The following is a 20,932-nucleotide window of genomic DNA, read 5'->3' as shown; positions in this document are numbered from 1 at the left end:
AACCGCTCTAACAGGTCATCCAGCCAGGTGCAAGTGGAGGGGTGGGGAATCAAACCCAGTTCTCCCAGAATAGAGTCCACGAACTTAACCACTACACCAAACTTTTTTTAAAATTATTGTTGTTTTCTAAGCACAAGAAACAATTACAGGTTTCATAAATTGGAAGGAAATCATTACATTAAACACTTTTTCTTTTATTATTACAGGCAGTCCAAACCCATTGTTTTGGCGAGTCACAATAATCTGAACATTGATATTTCTTTTACTATAGGCTTGGAAAGATTTTTTATCTACCATTCTTCTTGAGATTTTTCTCCCTCCATAGCATTAAACACTGTCATTTCAGTTATCTTCTGATGTTTAAAGTATTGTAAACCATTAAACTTAAACTAGCATATTGAGGCTTATCTTAAGTTTTTTCTATTCTGCTTATTATTATCAGCTCTATATCTGTTCAGCTTACATCTAGTTTGTATATATAAACTGCAAGCAAAGTAAGTTGGTGCTCAAGTTACACTATATATTATTTCTTGGAAAAGTCCTCAAGAAGAGGACTCCCCTCCTTGGAGTTCATGTTCACCAAACAAGTCTCTGCCGTCTCCCACGGTTCTTCCTCCTGCAGATGTGCTGCGAACTCTCCCCTGGAAACCTAGTATCACCACCATTCTCAAAACTCATTATATACCTTTAAGTCTGTCAAAATAATTAAAGTTATGATAATTTCTCCAGTCTTATTTCAAAGTTCTTTGTTGTGTCTCTTTTTGTTTCTTCCTGCTTTAGTTTTTCATTCCTGTTGTGTCTCTTCTGTTTCCTTTATGAGCTCTTCTCCAGTCTTTATGTTATATGCCATTAGTATTTTTCCGCAAAAGGTTACTGATAAATGCCCAAGTGGGAGCCACCTATATTGCTGTTTCATTTCATTGTGCTATCAGACGTAGATTGTGTGTGGCATTCAGTATTTCAACTGGCAAGTCTGGAAACACTTGGGACTGTAGTGTCTATTAGTTTCAAATCTGCATTTGTCCTTGCCCAAAATGATTTTTTTAGTTTTAATATCCACGATTTCAGCGATTACATCCGGGATTAACACCGTTGAAGTAGCATGTGTCATGTTAAGCCTATAGGCATTTACTACAATTGTTCCTGATAAGTGGAGGAGTTCTGATAGCCATTGATTTAAAGCTGCAGTTATTTATTTGTTCATTTCAAAATTGGGCGAGACCCCTCTGAATTTTAATTTATGCTCTCTTACTTTAATTTCTAATAACATTATTTGATTTTGCCCATGTTACAAATGTTTTTAGTTCATTTAATTCCTGAGCGGTGGGGTTTTTTTTGTTCCATCCCAACAAAATTTGGGACATCGACTTATTTAACTTTGTTTGTCAAATCATCTATTTTGTTAAATACAGGTGTTATTATTTCTTTTGATTTCTGTTTTTAAATCAGTTAGCATTTCTTGTATTTGCTTTTTTGTAATAGAGTTCTCTCTCTTCCTTTTCCTCACATGTACCTCTTTGGCGTCTTCCAGCTCCATTTCAGGTGTGTGGAAGGGATGAGGAGTCTCCCTCGGAGGATTCAGATTCCACTCTTGTGCCTTTTTGTTGTTGTTGTTCAGTCGCACAGTCGAGTCCGACTCTTCGCGACCCCATGGACCAGATCCCGCCAGGCCCTCCTGTCTTCCACCGTCCTCTGAAGTTTGCTCAATTTCATGTTCGTTGCATCTATGATACTGTCTAACCATCTCATCCTTTGCCGTCCCCGTCTTCTTTGACCTTCAGTCTTTCCCAGCATCAGGGTCTTTTCCAGTGAGTGCTCTCTTCTCATTTGGTGGGCAAAGTATTTGAGCTTCAGTTTCATTATCTGGCCTTCCAGGGAACAGTCAGGGTGGATTTCTTTTAGGATTGACTGATTTGTTCTTCTTGCAGTCCAAGGGACTCTCAAGACTCTTCTCCAGTACCATAGTTCAAAAGAATCTATTCTTCTGCGCTCGGCCTTCCTTATAGTCCAACTCTCGCAGCCATACATGACTACTGGGAATACCATTGCTTTGACCATGCGGACTTTTGTTGGCAGGGTGATGTCTCTACTTTTTATCATGCTGTTTAGGTTCGCCATCGCTTTTCTCCCAAGGAGGAGGTGCCTTTTAATTTCATGGCTGCTGTCATAGTCTGCGGTGATCTGGGATCCCAGGAACGTGAAGTCTGTCACTACTTCCACGACTTCCCCTTCTATTTGCCAAGGAGTGATGGGGCCGGATGCCATGATCTTAGTTTTTTTGATGTTGAGCTTCAAGCCCACTTTTGCGCTCTCCTCTTTTACCCTGAGCAAGAGGCTCTTGAGGTCCTCTTCACTTTCTGCCATCAGAGTGGTATCGTCTGCATATCTGAGGTTGTTGATCTTTTCCCCAGCAATCTTAATTCCCACTTGTGATTCATCCAGGCCAGCATTTCGCATGATGTACTCTGCATATATATTAAATAAGCAAGGCGACAATATACATCCTTGTCGTACTCCTTTTCCTATGCTAAACCAATCAGTTGTTCCATATCCGGTTCTAACTGTCGCTTCTTGGCCCTTATACAGGTTTCTCAAGAGACATGTGAGGTGGTCTGGTACTCCCATCTCTTTAAGGCCCTGCCATAGTTTGTTGTGATCCACACAGTCAAAGGCTTTAGCATAGTCAATGAAGCAGAAGTAGATATTTTTCTGGTACTCTCTTGCTTTCTCCATAATCCAGCGAATGTTGGCAATTTGATCTCTAGTTCCTCTACCTCTTCGAAACCCAGCTTGTACTTCTGGCAGTTCTCTATCCACGTACTGTTGAAGCCTAGCTTGTAGGATCTTGAGCATGACCTTGCTAGCGTGTGATATGAGTGCAATTGTGCGATAGTTTGAACATTCCTTGGCATTGCCCTTCTTTGGGATTGGAATGTATACTGACCTTTTCCAATCCTGTGGCCACTGTTGCGTTTTCCAAATTTGCTGGCAAATGGAGTGCAGCACTTTAACAGCATCATCTTCTAAGACTTTGAATAGCTCAACTGGAATACCATCACCTCCACTAGCTTTGTTGTTAGCAATGCTTTCTAAGGCCCATTTAACTTCACATTCCAGGATGTCTGGCTCGAGGTCAGTGATTATACCGTCGTGGTTGTCAAGGACATCGAGGTCTTTCTTGTATAGTTCTTCTGTGTATTCTTGCCATCTTTTCCTAATCTCTTCTGCTTCTGTTAGGTCCCTACCGTTTTTGTCCTTTATCATGGCCAGCTTTGCATGGAACGCTCCCTTGATTTCTCCAACTTTCTTGAAGAGATCTCTAGTCCTTCCCATTCTATTGTTTTCTTCTATTACTTTGCACTGTTCATTCAGGAAGGCCTCCTTATCTCTCCTTGCTGTTCTCTGGAAATCTGCGTTCAGTTGGGTAAATCTTTCCTTTTCGCCTTTGCCTTTCGCTTTCCTTCTTTCCTCTGCTATTTGTAAAGCCTCATCAGAAAGCCACTTTGCTTTCTTGCATTTCTTTTTCTTTGGGATGGTGGTGATTGCTGCCTCCTGTACAATGTCACGAACCTCCGTCCATAGTTCTTCAGGCACTCTATCTATCAAATCCAGACCCTTGAATCTATTCTTCACCTCTACTGTATATTCATCAGGGATGTGATCTAGGTCAAACCTGAATGGCCTCATGGTTTTCCCGATTTTCTTCAGTTTAAGTCTGAATTTTGCAATGAGTAGCTCATGATCTGAACCACAGTCAGCTCCAGGTCTTGTTTTTACTGACTGGATAGAGCTTCTCCATCTTTGACTGCAAATTATATAGTCAATCTGATTTCGGTGTTGCCCATCTGGTGATGTCCATGTGTAGAGTCGCCTCTTAGGTTGTTGGAAAAGGGTGTTCGCTATGACCAGTGTGTTCTCTTGACAAAACTCTGTTAACCTTTGCCCTGCTTCATTTTGCTTTCCAAGGCCAAACTTGTCTGTTATTCCAGTTACCTTTTCACTTCCTACTTTAGCATTCCAGTCCCCTATGATGATGAGGACATCATTTTTTGGTGTTAGTTCTAGGAGGTGTTGTAGGTCTTCATAGAACCGGTCCACTTCAGCCTCTTCTGCATCAGTGGTTGGGGCATAGACTTGGATTACTGTGATGTTGAATGGTTTGCCTTGGAATCGGACAGAAATCATTCTGTCATTTTTGAGATTGTATCCCAGTACTGCCTTTTGCACTCTCTTGTTGACTATAAAGGCCACACCATTTTTTCTACGAGATTCCTGGCCACAGTAGTAGATATAATGGTCTTCTGAGTTAAATTCGCCCATTCCTGTCCACTTTAGTTCACTGATTCCTAGGATATCGATGTTCAGTCTTGCCATCTCATTTTTGACCACGTCAAGCTTACCTTGATTCATAGATCTTACATTCCAGGTTCCTATGTAGTATTGTTCTTTGCAGCATTGGACTTTCCTTTCACCATCAGACACATCCACAACTGAGCGTCCTTTCGGCTTTGGCCCAGCCGCTTCACTCTTTCTGGGGTTACTTGTACTTGTCCTCTGCTCTTCCTCAGTAGCATATTGGACACCTTCCGACCTGAGGGGCTCATCTTCCGGCGTCATATCTTTTAGCCTTTTGATACTGTCCATGGGGTTTTCTTGGCAAAAATACTGGAGTGGGTTGCCATTTCCTTCTCCAGGTGGATCACGCTTGGTCTGAGTTCTCTGCTGTGGCCTGTCCGTCTTGGGTGGCCCTTCACGGCATAGCCCACAGCTTCATTGAACTGCACAAGCCCCCTCGCCACGACAAGGCAGTGATCCATGAGGGGGAAAATTGGCCATAATGAGTACCAAATAACCAAAAGGTTAGATTTATGTTTTAGTCAGAGTCTTGATGTAGAAATCTGAAAACTTACACTACACAGGAACAGGTATATCCTTAAGCCAAATAGATATTTACCAGCTAGCAAATATGAGTTGTAATTGTCTGCATATGCACCCACGTTTTGCAACTGGGGAATGTTACTGTTTTAGTTATGAATATTGCTGAAGTCTGAGTTCTATCTTCCAGCTACTTACAACTTATTTACCTAGTATTGTTCAATGCTCCACAGCAAATCAAAGCAACAGGTGGAGAACTGTCTGTTTCTATTCTTCTAGTCTTTGAACCTTTGTGGTATGGATTATGTTAGATATTTATAAAATGTCACAGCATTCTGTAGGAGGCATTGCCCCCCCCCCCCACCCTTCAGGCTTTGCCCCCCATAATGCAGGAGAAGCGGCTTGAACGAGACAGTCTTGTACAATCAAAACAGCATGCTTTGTGGAAAATAAAAACATGATTAGATGACCGCTGTGTGTCTATTTTGCTTCTTTAAGAGCTACCAACATTTCACTGTGGGGAAGAGTAGTGGATGTGACGTGGTTTAGGTCAAATATAGTTCACATTCCACTGTTAGGTCAGTGTTGCTTTTTTAATATGTCTGTATCCTGTTTGTGGTTTTGTTTTCTTTTTTAAAAAATGTATTATGTTGGTCCAATTCCCCTTCTCCATTCCTCCCTCCAAGCATACTGTTACACTTCTTGTTCTTTCTCATAAAAAGTTCATTTCATAAAGGCTTACTCATGCAGTCTTCTTTGGAAGTCATTTCATTAATTTCTTGAAGAACATGCATTTGTTGTTCAGTCGCATACATGCATGCAAACTTCTCCCACTCCCGAGAAGTTTTGACACTGTCTAACCATCTCATCCTTTGCCGTCCCCGTCTTCTTTGACCTTCAATCTTTCCCAGCATCAGGGTCTTCTCCAGTGAGTGCTCCCTTCTCATTTGGTGGCCAAAGTATTTGAGCTTCAGTTTCATTATCTGGCCTTCCAGGGAACAGTCAGGGTTGATTTCTTTGAGGATTGACTGATTTGTTCTTCTTGCAGTCCAAGGGACTCTCAAGAGTCTTCTCCAGCACCATAGTTCAAAAGAATCTATTCTTCGGCGCTCGGCCTTCCTTATAGTCCAGCTCTCGCAGCCATACATGACTACTGGGAATACCATTGCTTTGACCATGCGGACTTTTGTTGGCAGGGTGATGTCTCTACTTTTTATCATGCTGTTTAGGTTCGCCATCGCTTTCCTCCCAAGGAGCAGGCGTCTTTTAATTTCATGGCTGCAGTCACAGTCTGCGGTGATCTGGGATCCCAGGAACGTGAAGTCTGTCACTACTTCCACGACTTCCCCTTCTATTTGCCAAGGAGTGATGGGGCCGGATGCCATGATCTTAGTTTTTTTGATGTTGAGCTTCAAGCCCACTTTTGCGCTCTCCTCTTTTACTCTGAGCAAGAGGCTCTTTAGATCCTTTTCACTTTCAGCCATTAGAGTGGTATCATCTGCATATCTGAGGTTGTTGATCTTTTCCCCAGCAATCTTAATTCCCGCTTGTGATTCATCCAGGCCAGCATTTCGCATGATGTACTCTGCATATATATTAAATAAGCAAGGTGACAGTATACATCCTTGTCGTACTCCTTTTCCTATGCTGAACCAATCAGTTGTTCCGTATCCGGTTCTAACTGTCGCTTCTTGGCCCTTATACAGGTTTCTCAAGAGACATGTGAGGTGGTCTGGTACTCCCATCTCTTTAAGGACCTGCCATAGTTTGTTGTGATCCACACAGTCAAAAGCTTTAGCATAGTCAATGAAGCAGAAGTAGATATTTTTCTGGTACTCTCTTGCTTTCTCCATAATCCAGCGAATGTTGGCAATTTGATCTCTAGTTCCTCTACCTCTTCGAAACCCAGCTTGTACTTCTGGTAGTTCTCTATCCACGTACTGTTGAAGCCTAGCTTGTAGGATCTTGAGCATGACCTTGCTAGCGTGTGATATGAGTGCAATTGTGCGATAGTTTGAACATTCCTTGGCATTGCCCTTCTTTGGGATTGGAATGTATACTGATCTTTTCCAATCCTGTGGCCACTGTTGCGTTTTCCAAATTTGCTGGCAAATGGAGTGCAGAACTTTAACAGCATCATCTTCTAAGACTTTGAATAGCTCAGCTGGAATACCATCACCTCCACTAGCTTTGTTGTTAGTAATGCTTTCTAAGGCCCATTTAACTTCACATTCCAGGATGTCTGGCTCAAGGTCAGTGATTATACCGTCGTGTTTGTCAAGGACATTGAGGTCTTTCTTGTATAGTTCTTCTGTGTATTCTTGCCATCTTTTCCTAATCTCTTCTGCTTCTGTTAGGTCCCTACCGTTTTTGTCCTTTATCATGGCCAGCTTTGCATGGAACGCTCCCTTGATTTCTCCAATTTTCTTGAAGAGATCTCTAGTCCTTCCCATTCTATTGTTTTCTTCTATTACTTTGCACTGTTCATTCAGGAAGGCCTCCTTATCTCTCCTTGCTGTTCTCTGGAAATCTGCGTTCAGTTGGGTAAATCTTTCCTTTTCGCCTTTGCCTTTCGCTTTCCTTCTTTCCTCTGCTATTTGTAAAGCCTCATCAGAAAGCCATTTTGCTTTCTTGCATTTCTTTTTCTTTGGTATGGTGGTGATTGCTGCCTCCTGTACGATGTCACGAACCTCTGTCCATAGTTCTTCAGGCACTCTATCTATCAAATCCAGACCCTTGAATCTATTCTTCACCTCTACTGTATATTCATCAGGGATGTGATCTAGGTCAAACCTGAATGGCCTCATGGTTTTCCCGATTTTCTTCAGTTTAAGTCTGAATTTTGCAATGAGTAGCTCATGATCTGAACCACAGTCAGCTCCAGGTCTTGTTTTTACTGACTGGATAGAGCTTCTCCATCTTTGACTGCAAATTATATAGTCAATCTGATTTCGGTGTTGCCCATCTGGTGATGTCCATGTGTAGAGTCGCCTCTTAGGTTGTTGGAAAAGGGTGTTCGCTATGACCAGTGTGTTCTCTTGACAAAACTCTGTTAACCTTTGCCCTGCTTCATTTTGCTTTCCAAGGCCAAACTTGTCTGTTATTCCGGTTACCTTTTGACTTCCTACTTTAGCATTCCAGTCCCCTATGATGATGAGGACATCATTTTTTGGTGTTAGTTCTAGGAGGTGTTGTAGGTCTTCATAGAACCGGTCCACTTCAGCCTCTTCTGCATCAGTGGTTGGGGCATAGACTTGGATTACTGTGATGTTGAATGGTTTGCCTTGGAATCGGACAGAAATCATTCTGTCATTTTTGAGATTGTATCCCAGTACTGCCTTTTGCACTCTCTTGTTGACTATAAAGGCCACACCATTTTTTCTACGAGATTCCTGGCCACAGTAGTAGATATAATGGTCTTCTGAGTTAAATTCGCCCATTCCTGTCCACTTTAGTTCACTGATTCCTAGGATATCGATGTTCAGTCTTGCCATCTCATTTTTGACCACGTCAAGCTTACCTTGATTCATAGATCTTACATTCCAGGTTCCTATGCAGTATTGTTCTTTGCAGCATCGGACTTTCCTTTCACCATCAGACACATCCACAACTGAGCGTCCTTTCGGCTTTGGCCCAGCCGCTTCACTCTTTCTGGGGTTACTTGTACTTGCCCTCTGCTCTTCCTCAGTAGCATATTGGACTCCTTCCGACCTGAGGGGCTCATCTTCCGGCATCATATCTTTTAGCCTTTTGATACTGTCCATGGGGTTTTCTTGGCAAAAATACTGGAGTGGGTTGCCATTTCCTTCTCCAGGGGGATCACTCTTGGTCTGAGTTCTCTGCTGTGGCCTGTCCGTCTTAGGTGGCCGTACACGGCATAGCCCACAGCTTTATCGAACCACTCAAGCCCCCTTGCCACGACAAGGCAGTGATCCATGAGGGGGCTTGTGCCTTTAGAAGTTGTTTTTTGTTGTGCTTTTTTGTTCGCCCATGCTCCTTTCAGTTTCCCCATATCTTGGGCTCAGTTTTGATGTATTCCAGCTGTGGGAAGTTGATTTTTAATTAATTTTTCAAGATAGTGGTGCGAAGGTTGCTATAGGAGCGACCGAACACTTTGCTGGTTACACCCCCCCCCCCCAAACATTTATTAGTTGCCTTTCTTCCTTGCGGAACTCAAGGTAGTTTATAGTATAAATAAAAGAAGTTATAAAAACACATAAAAGTCCATAATTTAAAATCTCTTATTAGGCCAATAAATAAAAAATGAAATTAGACAAATGCAGTCCTAAATAAAACTATTTTCAGTTGCCTCCTGAAGATTGAAAGTGCTGGGGCCAGGTGCACCTCCCTGGGGAAGAAGAAGAGAAGAAGAGATTGGATTTATACCCCGCCCTTCAGTACCCAAAGGTGTCTCAGAGCGGCTTACAAACTCCTTTCCCTTCCCCTCCCCACAACAGACACCCTGTGAGGTGGGTGGGGCTGAGAGAACTCTGACAGAAACTGCCCTTTTTCAAGGACAGCTGTGCCAGAGCTTGTGACTGACCCAAGGTCACATCAGCAGGTGTGAGTGAAGGAGTGGGGAATCAAACCTGGTTTTCCCAGATTAGAGTCCGCGCACTTAACCACTACACCAAACTGGGGAGGTTGTTCCACAGTTGTGGGGCTGCTACTGGTAAGGCCCTCTCTCTTGCGCCCACCAGACAAACCTCCGTGACTGGTGGGACAGTCAGGAGGGCCTCTCCTTGTGATCTGTTAGATCCAATAAAATCATTATAGAAGAGGGGCTATAGCTCAGTGGTTTTGCACATGATGTGCTTTTAGAAGGTCCAGGTTCAATCCTTGGTATTTCCAGTTGAAGCTGCTTTGGGTAGTGAGAATGGAAAAGTCTTCTGTGTGAGACCTCTGAAAGCCATACTCAGAGGAGACAATGTCTCTTTGGTCTGGCTTTGCATAAAACAGCTTCTACATTCAGATCAGAATAAAATCGTAACTGATAAAGCAGCAGAATGACAGCCTTGAGCCTATTGGTGTTTGCATGTGGCTCTGCCTGGCAAATAGCTTTTTTTAAACACCAACAAAAACCACTGTATTTTCTTCTTTTTTTAGATGAACATCACACGGAGGCTTTGGAGCAGGACCTTCAATTGTTCTGTCCCCTTCAGTGACACAGTGTCAGTGGCTGCTGTTTCTTCATTCATTCTCTTTTTACCTGTTATTTTCTACCTGAGTAGCTTTCTTCACTCAAAGCAGAAAAAGCGTATCCTGATTCTCCGTAAGTAGCATTTCCCAGAAATTTCTGCTTAGTGTTAAAATTGCTGATGGATGGTGCCCAAGAACTCTTCAGGAAAGCTGTACTGCTTGGGGATCTGGGCTGCAAATAGCGCAGCTAGATTTTTAAGTACTTCAGGTCAGAAGTGAAGAGGGTTGTATGACTCTGATCAGCAGCTGATTTAAAACAAAACCCAAAAAACCGACAAGCATATTTTTAGTTGAGCATGTTGAAGGTCTAGCAACATTGGTTCTCCCCACTAACTGCAAGGTAAGGTCTAGGTCAAGGGCTCTTTCGCCTCCTCTCTCAGGGTTTTACTAGAGCCTACTTTGAGTGGCTCAGTTGTACATGGCCATATCCCAGTATTCTGGCCTAGTGTGCAGTAAGGGAAAAAGTTTGCTAAAGCTTCTCTTGCTCTTTGCACTGCAGCAGAGGGGATTAAAGAGCTTTTTGCATTTGTCTTAGCTTGGAACAGAATGTCTGAGCTGTGTTCAGCAGTGGGTGGGAGGATGGGAAAGGTGTTTGAGACCTAAAGATATGCTGGGACCCAATGAAAAATCTTTAGCATGCTGCCCCTCCCTCTAGCATTTAATTGTATTGCTCTATAGAATCAGGGGCCACGGTAGCTCAGAGGTTAAGATGCTGAAGCTGCAGACCTGAAGGTCTAGCTTGGCAGTTTGAGACCCTAGTGCCGTGGGATGGAGTGAGCTCCTGTCTCTGGCCAGCTCCTGCCAACCTAGCAGTTTAAAAGCAAGAAATTGCAAGTAGATAAATAGGTACCACTTCAGTGGTACCATGGAGAAGTCTTCAGACAGCGCTGGCTCTTCGGCTTGGAAACAGAGATGAGCACTGCCCCCTAGATTTGACTAGCTTTCAAGCAAGGGAAACCTTTACCTTTATAGAATGATCACCCAGTGCATGTTGGCTCAGGACTCTGCCTATAGTCAAGAAATGGTACAGCAGGAAAAGCTGCATCATGTGATCCTGTTTCAAGTATAGACTGGCTTCAAGTTCATAGTCTGCCTTTTCTCTGATGTTTCTTGCATGCGGAAATAGTCCTGTTGCTGGAGCTGTTGTGGGGCTGCTATATGCCCAGACGACCAAAGCAAAAGCCTTGCTTTAGTGGGATTTAAAAGCAACAACTACTCTGTGTTTCTCTTTCTAGCTAAGCGGATCCAGTCAACCACCAGTCTTGTGAACATCCAAGAAAAATGCCACTGATCTTACAGAATGCAAACTGCAGCAGAGTGCATACTTGATAGTTCTGAAGAAGACGATTATGATTTAGCCCTGCACTCAGCATATTGTAACCCATTAAAATGCTTTATGACTCTCCGATGGTTACATGCACTAATAGGGCAAATGTTTTCCACTGGAGACACAATATGGCCTCCAAAGTGAAAGGAGTCTCCACCTAATCCATACATTTGTTTTTGTCTCACTTGGTTTCATATTGACTTGTTTTCTGTACACATTCCTAACCTTCACATGACTTCAGTTGAGTTGGTAAGTGTAGTTTTAATTTCCATGTGTGAGTTTTAAAAGTTCATAGTGTTCTGATTTGGTAATGTTCTTATTTGTTGACCTTTTTTTTCAGATACTGTCAGGAGTACTGCTTTAACTGCTAATAATTATCTGAAATGTTAGGTTATAAATCTTAGTTCGCTAACTAAACTAGACTGCTTAGTTCCTGCCTTATAACTGGCAATAATAAGAGAGCAGAACTACTGAATTAAGTAGAAGTTGTGGAATCTTGCCTTGGCAGGTTTTTTTTTTTGGGGGGGGGTTGGTCTGGTACTGCTGTGGGTTGGGACCCAATCCTCCAAGAGCTGTGCTTCAACAAGCTCCACTGACATGAGTCAGAGTTGTGTGAGAGGAATAAGTGAGGGGCCATGCTGACTGAGGAATTGTTACGTTATTCCCTTTCATTTTAACAGGGTTTATTTTTTCTCTCAAAGCTAAACTTTATGAAGTGGCTGTATAATTCATTATACAAAGTATAAATATATTTATAAAGACAGTATTTTGCTATTTTTTTATATATTGCTAGGGGGAAATTACAGGGTTTTTAAAAAATCACAGAAGATGCTGAATTGCTTGGACCAAAATTTGTTGGGCCTGAGATATAAATGAGTTTACATATATTTCATGGAAAGTTGTAATGCTTTGTTTTTGTTTTGACACACAGTTTTGAACATTTCTAAATAGAAATATTTTAGTAACAAACTGGGCACATAGATTTTTCTGTCATTTTAACAAGATATAAAAATATTCTTAAATCTGAGATCTTAGACTTTTAGTGTCTAAATCTGTGGAGGAACTTAGTGTTTTTCTAGATAGTGGTATGATTTTTCAAAAAGAATACTGGCTTGCATTTCCCCCCCAAACACACAAACAATAGAAAGTTCAATTTGGCCACTGCCCTGAGTGGTATATTATTTTTCTCCTTGAAGCATTCTCAGATGCCATTTCAACTGTTATTAAGTCAAAGGCTTTACTGTCAGTAAATCCTAATGTTAATTGAAAGATGTAAGAGAGACAGGGTGACTTTGCACACAGGCCTAATGCATAAGTTGTATCTATAATAGGTTGCAGGGGATGAGTCCTGGACTCCTGCAGGCCTGCTCATTGCATGTGCTGCAAGAGTGGATTTGTAGCACATATGTCCTGCCTGCATGAATCACGATCCAGGACAGGAGAATAGGGTGAGGCACATATAGAAATAAATGTTCATTCGAATGGTGTGTTCTGTGGGAGAGTGGGTAGGATTGGCATGCACAAACTTGGCATTGTGAAGCTGCACAACATGTAGAATGTACACTGGTGTGTGAAGTGGCACAGGTAAGTGATGAGGAAAATCTCACCTGATTTTGGTACAATTCCCATGTACACTTTACAATTGCAGTAATTGGGACTATAATGGCTGTCTTGCAGTTCTGAGTATTTGACAGCACTTTATCTGGTTGTGCTATTTTCCCCTGTAGAGTTAATTAGACAGGTGCAATCCTGTCTAGATCTGTGCATGTAGCTGTTGCATTGATTTCAGTGGGAATTCTTGTATGTAGAGTACTGCTGACTTTATTAGAGTTTATATGCACATTCACTTTGGATAGGTACATTGTATTTCCTGTTCTACAGTGCTGTGTTGCTTTGAGAAATGAGTTGAGGTATTCTGTGTTGTATGTACAAGCTTTACAGTTTGAGAGTAGCTTGGTGGGAGAGGGGCTCCCCAGTCCCAGGACATGCTTCTTTGTCTCAGGTTTCTGTCCAGCTTAGAGCTACAACCTCTGTGGCCAAAAGCACCTGTTAGGACAAGAAAGGGGTGTGAAACCGGGGGTTCTTTCTTGCCCCTTCTCTTCCTCCAGGGTGTTCTGGAGCGTATTAGGAAAAAGAAATCAGTCCTATACCAGAATGTGGACATTTTTATGTAGAAACAGGAAGACAGGAGAACATCCTATTCCAGTATAATAAGCTGTGCTGTTTTCCTTGTATCTCTGTATTTCCTGGCTGCTTTATCTGCTGTTTATTGCATCTATTAATCCCACCACTCTTGGCCTAGGTAGCATACTGAGCAATACACTTCCTGGGTTTTTCAGGCAAGATGGAATGTGAGCACTAGACCATCTATCTCTAGTTACAAACTGAAAGCACTATGTGGCGTGTTTAATATATTCAGTACTTTTGATGGTGCTTGGAAACGAGTGAAAAGTGAGAATACAGCTAGAAAACCATGGCTTTTCTAAAACTCTGAATATCCAGCTTGAGGACATATTGGAAGTATTTTCTCCTAGCTTCTCAAAGTGCAGTGTTTTGTTTCCACATTATCTTCGGGGGGGGGGGTTATTTATTTACTTCATTTGTACCTCACCTTTCTTCACAATGAGGACCCACAGCAGCTTACATCATTCTCTTCCATGTTACCTTCACATCAGCCCTTTGAGGTAGGTGAGGCTAAAAAGGCGTGACTGGCCCAAGGTCACCCAGAAAGCTACCTTGGTAGAGTGGGGATTCAAACCTGGGTCTTCCAGATCCTAGTCCAGCACTCTAACTGTTACACAATGCTGCTTCTTCATTTCTGTACCATTCAGATATTTGTAGAAAGTAAACTATTGCTCCTTGTTTATTGTTACAACAGTCTGAGAAGTAGAGCAGTACCTATGTCATATTCCCTTACATTGACTATGGGAGTACAAATCATGTTATGGTGAAAAGGAATTCTGACAGTTATTTCTGTCCTGGAGGACAGAAGTTGTTACACTCCATTCCAAATTTTTTACTGCAGTCTTTCTGGAATCCCAAGCAATCATTGGATATGCCCATAAACTACTCCTGGATCTTGTAGCTGTAATTTAATGCCAAACTGCTATTATTAAAATGAAACGTACAGTGATGGAAACATATTTGGCAATAAAATGCCAGTGTAAATGCATCCATCCATGCACCCTTCAGCACTTTGATGTGTTAGTTCTGTTGTTTGATGCTACATCAGTGTGGAATTTGAGTAATCCCAGGTGTTTGGTGTGGTCTCTTTTAAATGAATTGCCCATACTGATTTTGAGTGGTTCTTTTGGCCTACTAATGAAATCCACAAAACACTTAAGTTGACATAATAGCATTTATGGCAGGTTAAAATGTAAGTGTGTGGGTCTAAACTGTTTTTGGATTTGAGCCAGAACCAGACAGGATTTCAAGTTGCAGAACATCCCCTTCATGTAGATCAGGGTGGTAGAGTAACTTTTAGTTGTTCAATATTTTACTGTTAAGAGCAGCTGCCTATTACTATTTGTTTTTTACAAATGTCTGTTTTTTTGTACTGCTTGCATTCAGATTTTGAGAGCCAGTTTGGTGTAGTGGTTAAGTGCGCGGACTTTAATCTGGGAGAACTGGGTTTGATTCCCCACTCCTCCACTTGCACCTGGCTGGATGACCTTGGGCAAGCCTTAGTTCTGATAAGAGCTGTTCTTTTTTTTCTTTTTTTGGATAAAGATTTATTCCCTCTCCTAAAAAGGAGAGATATTTCTTTTAAGTTCAAGAAAAAAGGGTGGGTATATAGAGGGATAAAGAAATAGAGTGAGTGGTGTTAATGGTATTAGTTTAGTTAATCTGTTAGTATTCAGAGCACACAGTCCATAGTCTCTTTCGTCAGATCTTCTTCTTCTTCTTCTTCTTCTTCTTGACTTTAGCCAACTGCTGCACTTAATAGCATTACATTGATTTGAGGCACCATATGATGGAGAGCAGCTCAAAGCAATCTTTCATTCATACTGAGAGAGCTTGTGTGCGCTCCCAGAGCTACGGAATGACAGCTTTGCCTCTCATAAGCAGTGGCTTAGCATTCATGCTAAGTAGGTCTGAAAGTCATTACTCTTCGCCATGATTGTTAAGCACTTTTTTAAAAAGCTGTTTTTATTTTCTTGGCTGTGAAGCCAAATGCAAGTACTCATGTGATTTTGTTGTTGTTGTTTTTGTTTAAACTTAAAAGACATAACTTGTTCTTGAACTGTTAACAGGATTCTCCCCCCCCCAAATAATGGTACTTTCCCCATATGATTTAAATTGTGCATTCACATCTTTTAATTAGATTCCCCCTACCTCTACCTTCTAGTGTTTTTTTTAGTTTAGTCTCCCTGACACTGTCAGAAAATATGCAACAAACTAATATTACTTTTTAAATGGCAGATTTAGATAATAAAGATGATTTCTTTGAAAATACTTGGCTTCCTGTGTTTGGTGTACTGTACTTGTTTTTAAAGGGAGGCAGCTATACATGTTAAAGTAGCACAAATTAGTTGTGTACTGGAAAAACTTAGTATGAAATATCAATGTCATAGGATTACTTGATAACATTGCATGAAGGTATCTTTCAGTCTGGGTACACATATTGGACAATTACGTATATATTTATTTTAGTTACTGTGCAGGAAGAAAGATATAGAGTGACCATCACTTTATTAACTATTTACTGTTGATCTTGGTTGTATCGGTAACCTCCTGATTTCCAGGTATGAATTAATAGACTCCTTCCTACAAAGCTTCCTCAGACTGAGTTGGACTATCGGTCTATCAAGATCAGTATTATGTCACACAGGGGTCATTCCTATCAGCTACTTCATGATCCTTTTAATTGGCAATATGGGATGACTGAACCTGAGACTTTCTGTATTCAAAGGAGATGCTTTACCCTAAGCCATATTCCCACCTCTATAGATTCTGGTCTTTTGATTGGTATGGATGTGCAGGATGTGCCAGTTTCAGCTGTAAAATAAACATGGGGTGTGTGAAACAGACCTAGGATACAAACACATTTTCTCTGATGCTTACTGTATTTAAGATGACATAGATGAAACTGTGTCTGATCATTTTTGGCACCTCTGAATGTCAGATGAAAGCAGTAAAAAGTCATTATGCAAAATTCATTGAAATCCAGTTGTGTACCTTGTTGCTTTGTATGATTTGTGCTGCCTTTTTGGCTCAGTTTAGATATCACTTAAACTTCTGTTTCTTTGTGGTGGATACAAGTCTGCTTGTTGCCATGCTTGTTGCCATGCTTGTTGCCATTTCCAACCCCACCCCTTGTGCAGAGAGTATAACAGGCATCTTCCTGGTTTCAGAATGCCTTGAATCAAATTCCAGTTTGCTGAAATGTCTCAGTGTAGGCACCTGGGCAGATTCTCCACTTTGCCCAGGCACCTGCATCCAGATATCACAGCAAATTGGAATATAATTCAAGGCTTTTGAAACCAGGCAGACTTCAATGGTGTTAAGGTTGTGTTTTGGGGGGTGGGGAGAGCAGGAGCATGGAACCATGCAGAGTTAATACCATTTGTTCATGATGTGAATATAGCCTCTGTATTGTGTAGTTAATGTATAGGTGTACACAGCCTCTGTCACAGCTTAAACACCTGTGACAAAACACCCTTCAAGGTATTGAAAATTAAAATATAACTCTTATTACCTGAAAAAGTAGGAAAGGAAGTGTGATGACAGTTTCAGCCGTCAATATTTTCCAGTTTAGTGTATTCTTTACCCTTTTCGGTAGACACCCCCTAAGGCTGTCCACCTGCAGCCTTCCCAATTTAAAAATGCAGGGATGATTAAAGTTAAGAAGATGGAACCACACAGTAAATCTGAAGGGGTTGAGACAGGGCTGCCTTGCAAGTCTCCAGATGGGGCCTGGAGATCTCCTGGAATTACAACAGCTTCAGGCAACATATTAGTTCCCTGGGGAACATGACGGCTTTAGAGGGTGGACTCTGTGGCATTATACTTTGCTGAGCTCCCATTCCTTCCCAAACCTTCTCAGGCTGTGCCACCCAAATCTCAAGACGTTTTCCAACCCAGAGTTGACAACCCTAGGTTGAGACCATATTTGGTAAGCTCTATATGCCACTATCTTGGGAGGAGCAAGAAATTTCCATCCCCTTTGAGTGGCTTAAAAAGAGGTTGTGTTTATAGTATTAAATGCCATTATGTGGGCTCGTGAGAGAACCAGTAGCCCATTGTTACTCTATATACAGAACTAGGAAAAAGGTAACCCTATCTTCTTCCCAGCCAATTATCAACCTACTTTATTTCCCCCTCACTCTTCAGCTTTCCACCCCCCACACACCTGCAGCCTCTCCCATGCTCTGAAGCCCTGACTGCTCTATCATATTGGATGTCATACGGGGGCCACCTCAGCAGCATATAAGGATACAGAGCCCACCATTTTCTCCATGGAAACTGATCTCTGCCATCTGGAAAGCAGTTGTAATTCTGAGTGATCTCCAGCCCTCACCTGGAGATTGGACACATTTTACCTCAGAAGAGCAAACTATTTAGAATGTTAGAGGCAAAAGCCAATCAGGTTGCATATGCAAACGACCTCTGTGTTCCGAGGCAAAGGCCAATAACCTCTGTGTTCTGACTGGCTATGGTGGGGGGGGGGGGGGAGAGGAACAGCAAACTGTTTAGAATGTTGGAGGCAAGACTCAAGCAATGCAGCCAGTGGATAGGGACAGATTCTGAGTGACACACCAGGGCGGCAACCAATTCCAGAGCGTGTGGAATATTCTAGAGAAGTGCCACCACCATTCGGCTTTTATATATAAGGGAGATGTCCCACTTGTGGTTGATTGTGGGAAGAGCAAACTGAGGGGAATCTTGCATCTTCTGTCATAGCATCTGCTGCCTAGGAGGGAAGAAAGCAGTGCACCTTCTGTTCCCTAACTGAAATAATGGTTTTCCTCACTAAAGGGAGCTCCCGGCTGCTGCCAAAGACAATGGTGGCCGGGGGCTGATTTGCCGCCGCGGGGAAGGTGGGGCGAAGCAGCGTCCCAGCACAGAGAGCTGGGACGCGGGGAGGGGGCGGAGCCGGCCCAGCTAGGCACGGCTCCGTCCACGCCCTCCCTTTGTCCATTGCAGCCTCGTGCTCGGAGGGAGCAGACGGAGGCTGTGGGTGCTGCTTTGCTGCTGGGCCCCCGGGCCTTGTTTAGAGCCGAGGGCCTCAGTAGAAGCAGCGGCGGCGCGGCGGCGTAGATGATCGGCGGCGGCGGCTGGAGCGGATCGTCAACCGGGCACCAGGGAGTATCCCCGGGGCAGGCTGGGGCCCGGGCCCGCTCCCGGGGGGCTGCGGCCAGGCACGCTAGCGGCCGGCCGGGAGGAGGGTGTCGGCTGGGAGCTCCGGGGCTGAGTCCTTGCTGGGCTGCGGCGGCCCCCCCTTTCTCCCGCCCCCCCTTTTTTTGTCTGCGGCTACCGGGAGCTTCGGGGCTGAGAGGGCCCGCGGCTTGGACGGCGTGAGCGGTACCGGTTGGGCCGTTGCCCCCGCCTCCTTTTTATCTTTATTTTTGCTTGGGCGGCGAGAGCGGCGCCGGACGGGCCTCTCTCCCCCCGGCTCCTTTAATTTTGTCTTTGCTGGGGCTGCGGCTGGGAGCCCCCCTTCTGCTGAGAGGGCCCGCGGCTGGGAGCGGCGTGAGCGGCGCCGGTTGGGCCGTCCCCCCCGCCTCCTTTATCTTTATTAGCTTGGACGGCGCGAGCGGCGCCGGACACGCCGCTCTCCCCCTGCCTCCTTTAATTTTATCTTTGCTGGGGCTGCGGCTGGGAACCCCCCCTTCTGTCGCTCCTCGGCCCCCCCCCACGCGGCAGTGGTACGGCCGGAGCGGACTGCAGCCCGGTGGCGAGGGGCGAGTGAAGAGATCCCCCCAAACCAGGCTGGAGGGAGCCGGGGCGGGTGGCAGCCGGGCAGCGAGGGGCGTTTGTAGGAGGACCCCCCGTTTGGCAGGAGTAGGCCGGGGCGGTTGGTGGCCCGGGGTTTGTTCGCTTGGCGACAAGCCCCCCGTCCCCCCCGCGCCAGGGCGGCACGTGGCACGTGGCCCCTTTGTTGGAAGCGCCCAGGGTGTTGTGCGACGAAGGGAGTTCCCGTCTCTAGTTCCAGCTCCTGCCAGCCAGGAGAGCGAAAGGGGATTTCCCTTTAGTCCCCCCCCTTTTTTGCCTCCCTATCCGGGAGGGTCGGGGCCCCGCAGGGGACGGGGATTGCTGCGGCTGGTTACAGGCCTACCGGGGTCAAGCGGGAGCCCTGAGGGGATGCCCCCAAAAAAGGGCAAAGGGAAGGCGGCCGGCAAGCGGCCGGCGCCGAAGGGACCTGCCCCGGCACCGCAGGCGCCTGTAGCAGGAGCGAATGACCCGGCTGTAGAAGGAGCGAATGACCCGGTTGCTGCAGCGCTCTTGGCCAGGATTGTGGCCCTGGAAGAGCAGAGAGCTAAAAAAAGGCAGGGGGCTCCCGCTCTGCCCCCATCTAAGAAGTCCAAGGAGCCTGACATCTCTCCCTTTTTGAAACAGTTAATGGCGTGTGTGGTGCTCCTGGAAGAGGGCCGGGATTCAGGTTCAGTAGCCCAGGACGGCGACCGTGTGTCCGGGCCGGTGAGCGAGGGGAGCCAGCAGCTGGAAGTTTACGAGGGTCCCGAGGTTGCTGCGGATCAGGCAGGTAAGACTGGCAAGCCCAAGCAGAAGGATGCATCGTGGCCTTGGGGGCAAAAGGACCAAGGTGCCCCGGGGTCCTCCTCGGCCCCAGGCACGGTCGCCACAGCTGGGGTTTCTAGTACGCGGGGGGCATGGCACTTTGTGCCGACAGCAACGGGGGCGGAACATCACAGGACGAGGGACAAGGGGGGTGGTACCCGCCGGAAGCTGGGGACCAAGCCCATGAGCCTGCCCCCGCAAGGTTGCCGCTGGAGGGCGACATAGCCATGCCCTTGGGGGATCATCTCTCAGTGGCCACAAGGGAGAGGATCCTCAGGGGGGACTTTGTTGACGTGTTCTCGCTCCTATTTTGGGAGCTGGAGAAGAGGGAAAGGGAGGACCTTGACGACAGGGAAAAGGAGCGCCTCAAGCGACGGAGGGTGGACAGGATATGGCCGAATTGGGTGTCGGGGTTTGTCATTTACGCAGGGGTGATTGTGCGTCACCAGCCATGGAAGGCGGCTGCACTGTGGCAATATTTTGACATTATATATAAAGCCTTTACGGGCTACACCGGCCAGGTGTGGATGGAATATGATCAGGGCTTCCGGGCGCGAGCGGCTGCGAATCCAGCCTTGCGTTGGGACAGGATTTATTCGCACCTGTGGCTCCAGGTAGTGTCCACGCCTAAAGCAGGGGCTCACGAACACTCAGATAGCGGGCACGTGATACATCGTGCACAAGCACAGTACCCCGCCCGCGCCCTGGGCGGGGCCACAGCTAGGGGGGCCACGGCCCAGAGGCGGCAGCTGTGTTGGGAGTTCTCCTCCCACGGGACTTGCAGCAGGAAGG

The 20,932-nt window shown here is 44.9% G+C and overlaps 1 protein-coding gene across 1 annotated transcript in view; it reads left to right on the top strand.

Annotated features, from left to right (window-relative positions):
• The window catches only part of OSTM1 (osteopetrosis associated transmembrane protein 1), a 51,811-nt gene that overhangs the window by 20,836 nt on the left and 10,043 nt on the right, over window positions 1-20,932 (top strand). The window contains exons 5-6 of the mRNA XM_015427481.1: window positions 9,982-10,147; window positions 11,310-11,650. Of these exons, the coding sequence (XP_015282967.1) occupies window positions 9,982-10,147; window positions 11,310-11,365 (222 nt within the window). The 3' untranslated portion in view covers window positions 11,366-11,650. The remainder of the gene's footprint in view (window positions 1-9,981; window positions 10,148-11,309; window positions 11,651-20,932) is intronic.

The sequence above is a fragment of the Gekko japonicus genome, unplaced genomic scaffold, assembly GCF_001447785.1.
Source record: "Gekko japonicus isolate JY-2015 unplaced genomic scaffold, Gekko_japonicus_V1.1 scaffold3732, whole genome shotgun sequence".
Classification (NCBI taxonomy): domain Eukaryota; kingdom Metazoa; phylum Chordata; class Lepidosauria; order Squamata; family Gekkonidae; genus Gekko; species Gekko japonicus.
Note: the sequence above shows the minus strand (reverse complement) of the source record. Positions and strands in the feature narration are given on the sequence as shown.